Source organism: Carlito syrichta, unplaced genomic scaffold (assembly GCF_000164805.1).
Source record: "Carlito syrichta isolate Samal-C Ts95f unplaced genomic scaffold, Tarsius_syrichta-2.0.1 Scaffold169268, whole genome shotgun sequence".
Lineage (NCBI taxonomy): Eukaryota > Metazoa > Chordata > Mammalia > Primates > Tarsiidae > Carlito > Carlito syrichta.
Window position 1 is genome coordinate 64,542 of NW_007113364.1, and position 3,555 is coordinate 68,096.

The following is a 3,555-nucleotide window of genomic DNA, read 5'->3' on the forward strand; positions in this document are numbered from 1 at the left end:
ACTACAGGCATGCGTTACCACGCCCAGCTAATTTTTTGATTTATTGTAGAGATGAGGTCTACCATGTCGCCCAAGCTGGTCTCAAACCTGCAGGCTCAGGCGATCCTCCACCGCCCCACTCTTTTTTTTTTTTCAGTCAAGGTCTCACTCTGTCTCCCAGGCTAGAGTGTAGTAGCATGATCACAACTCACTTCAGCCATGAACTCCTGGGCTCAGGTGATCCTCCAACCTCAGCCTCCTGAGTGGCTGGGACTATAGGTACATGCCACCATGTCCAGCTAACTTTTCGATTTTTTTGTAGAGACGTGTTCTCACTATGTTGCTTGGGCTAGACTTGAACTCATGGGCTCAAGCAATTCTCCCGTCTCAGCCTCCCAAAGTGCTGGGATTACAGGTGTGAGCCACCATATCTAACCTCCTACTCTTGTTTCAGAGTTTATGGGGTGCAAATCCTAGTGGGATTAGGACTTCCTGGAAGTTACTCCTTCTCATGCTTCTGTTAGCTCTCCCTGAAATGAGTGTTGTAGGTAGGAAGAAATGAAATATTCTGTGGCTACGTTATCCTTTTTTTTTTTTTTTTTTTTGAGTCAGAGTTTTACTCTGTCACCCAGGTTGGAGTACAGTGGCACACTCATGGCCACCGTAGTCTTGACATGCTGGGCTCAAATGATCTTTCTGCCTCAGCCTTCCAGGTAATTGGAACCACAGGCACGCACCACCATGCCCGGCTAATTTTTTAATTTTGTAGAGACGAGATCTTGCCAAGTTGCCCAGGCTGGTCTTGAACCCCTCGACTCAGGCAATCCTCTCACCTTGGCCTCCCAAAGTGCTGGGATTACAGGTGTGAGCCACTGTACCCAGCTGCTATGCTATTCTTAACTGCATATGTCTTAGCACAGGCAGGTTATCATTTCCTGTTCTGGAAGCAGGTTGATAAGAAGTCTGTCACCTGTTCAGCCACCAAGACCCTAAGTTTCTCTACATCTTAGGCTCCTTAAAGATAGTGTTTATCTGGCTAGGCTTGGTGGTTCATGTCTGTAATCCCAGCAGTTTGGGAGGCTGAGGTGGGAGGATCGTTTGAGACCAGGAGTTCCAGTCAGCCTGGGCAACATAGCAAGACCCTATGTCTATAAACAATAAATGAAAAATTAGCTATAAAACCACCTATTCAGGAGGTTGAGGTGGCAGGATTGCTTGAGTCCAGGAGTTCAAGGCTGCAGTGAGCTATAATTGTGCTACTGCACTCCAGCCTAGTTGACAAAGTGAGACCTTGTCTCTAAAAAAGGTGTGTGTGTGTGTGTGTAGGGGTGGCTTATTTTTTAATGTTTTCTCTGCCTTTAGGCCTGGTACAGAAATAAAAAAATCTACTTCTTAGAGTTTATGGCATTTAAAAGTCTGAAAAGTGCTTAGACTAAATATAGTAGGTTATCTCTTTTTTTTTTTTGAGTTGGAGTCTCACTCTTTGTCGCCCAGGCTGGAGTGCAGGGTCACGCTCACGGCCACCGCAGCTTCCCCCTTGGCCTGCTGGGCTCAGGCGATCCTTTCGCCTCAAGCTTCCAAGTAGCCGGAACTACAGATGTATGACACCATGTCTGGCTAGTTTTTGTGATTTGTTGTAGAGATGAAAGCTTGCCAAGTTGCCCAGGCTGGTCTCAACCCCTAGGCTCAGGCACTCCTCTTGTCTTGGCCTCCCAAAGTGCGGGGATTACAGGCTGAGCCGCTGCGCCTAGCTGGGTTTATCTTTTAGTTGCGATCTTGAAGTTGTTTTATTTTAAACCTATTTCAGTGCCCAATTAATGGCATTGTGGGGTTGAGTCAGTAGATAGTTCTAGATGGCAATTTACAAAATGTACAAAACTTTTAAGTTTGTGACTTTCCATTGCTTGCATGGCTTCCACATGTGGGTGGCTGTGTGGAGAACTGTGTTTGCCAGAGATCCTCCGCTCGGGGGCGGCCGGAACATGTGTGGTGGTTCAGACATCCTTCCTCTGTTCTCCACCAGGCTGATGAGCACAGGCCAAGGGTGAAGATGATCCTTTCTCTGTAGCCATTCTGGGTCCACATCGTCTCCAGGTAGAATTGCCCATATCTGCCTTGTGCCTGGGTAGACTCCACACAGGGCGCCTGCCACTGTCTATTGCAATGACTTGAAGAGATATCCCTGCCGGGCACGGTGGCTCATGCCTGGAGTCCCAGCACTGTGGGAGGCCGAGGTGAGAGGATTGCTTGAGCCCAGGCATTTGAGAACAGCCTGGGCAGCATAAGAAGACCTCATCTGTGCCATAAATTAAAAAAAGAAAGTTAGCTGGGCTTGGGGTACGTGCCTGTAGATCCAGCAATTTGGAAGACTGAGATGGTGACAGAGTGAGACTTCGTCTCAAAAAAAACCAAAACAAACTCTTTCTCTTGAGAAGTCGCTTTCAGTGGCCTTTGCCTCTTGGCGTGTAGAACGATGTGATGTGGAAACGTGAATCCCCCCTGTTGTGCATCCTCATGTGCCCTGTGCTGTCTCCACAGAGATCGTGGACGGGAACGTGAAGATGACCCTGGGCATGATCTGGACCATCATCCTGCGCTTTGCCATCCAGGACATCTCCGTGGAAGGTGGGCTTCTACCTTGTCCCACCCTCCCCTGCCTCCACCCTTTCTTGTCTGGTCCCTGGGCTCAGCCTGGAGGACTCCTTCACCCGGTGCAAGGGACACTGACTGGGGCCACGTCCTGGGCCAGTGCCTGGTTGGAGGAGAGAAACGAGAACCGTTTGGGGTGCTGGTTTCCATAGGCGTGTTGGCCCCAGGGAGACTGCCTGCTTTGAAAAAGCCACAGCTGCCATAGGGGGTGTATTGGAAACCTTGCCTGGCTCTTGGGTTGTTGATAGAATATGGAAGGGTGGGGAAAATTAGCAGCCAGGAGGGCGTGCCCAGAGGGGCCAACCCCCCACTCGCTCTCCACCCCTCCACTTTGCTCCTATAGCACCCTCTAGTGGTGGCTTCTCAGATCTGCTAGGACCACCAAGGTCTGGACCAGTGATGTCTAAACTTTTGATCCCAGCAGTTTTTGAGCCTTATGTCTGATATGCATATACTATTTTGTAAATTTGTCTATTCTATATGCATGATAAAACACACATACCAAAGCACATTTTTAAAGAATGAGGCAAGACAGAATATTTTCAGAAATTTTTAAAAATTCATTTCAATGGCATAGAAATTATAAACATTTTTTTCAAAGGAGTTTCTGAATGAGCACAATATGGGCTAAATTACTTTGTTCTGGAAATCTGGGTCTGGTACCCCGGGATACAGCAGTGTGAAGGCCTGAGTCTGGTTTTTAGGTACTTGGTATGTGGGGCTGAAGTGGCCAGAAGGAGGCTCAGCCTCTAGTGGTCACTTAGAGTGTGGCTCTTGTTAGTGACAGTGGATGCCAGTGCATATTTCTTTTTTTTTTTTTTTTGAACAACAACAGATATGTTTATTTGGCCTGCAGAGTTTCAAAAAAATGTATTAGCTGCCAACATTTTTTTTTTTTTTTTTTTTAATAATTAATCAGTATTTTTA

General features: G+C 47.3%; 1 protein-coding gene across 3 annotated transcripts in view; it reads left to right on the forward strand.

Annotated features, from left to right (window-relative positions):
• Nucleotides 1-3,555, forward strand: part of LOC103252684 (alpha-actinin-1) — a 48,517-nt gene that overhangs the window by 10,303 nt on the left and 34,659 nt on the right. For all 3 annotated transcript variants that reach the window (XM_021709228.1, XM_021709229.1, XM_008051276.2), the window contains exon 3: nucleotides 2,518-2,604. In XM_021709228.1, the coding sequence (XP_021564903.1) occupies nucleotides 2,518-2,604 (87 nt within the window). The remainder of the gene's footprint in view (nucleotides 1-2,517; nucleotides 2,605-3,555) is intronic.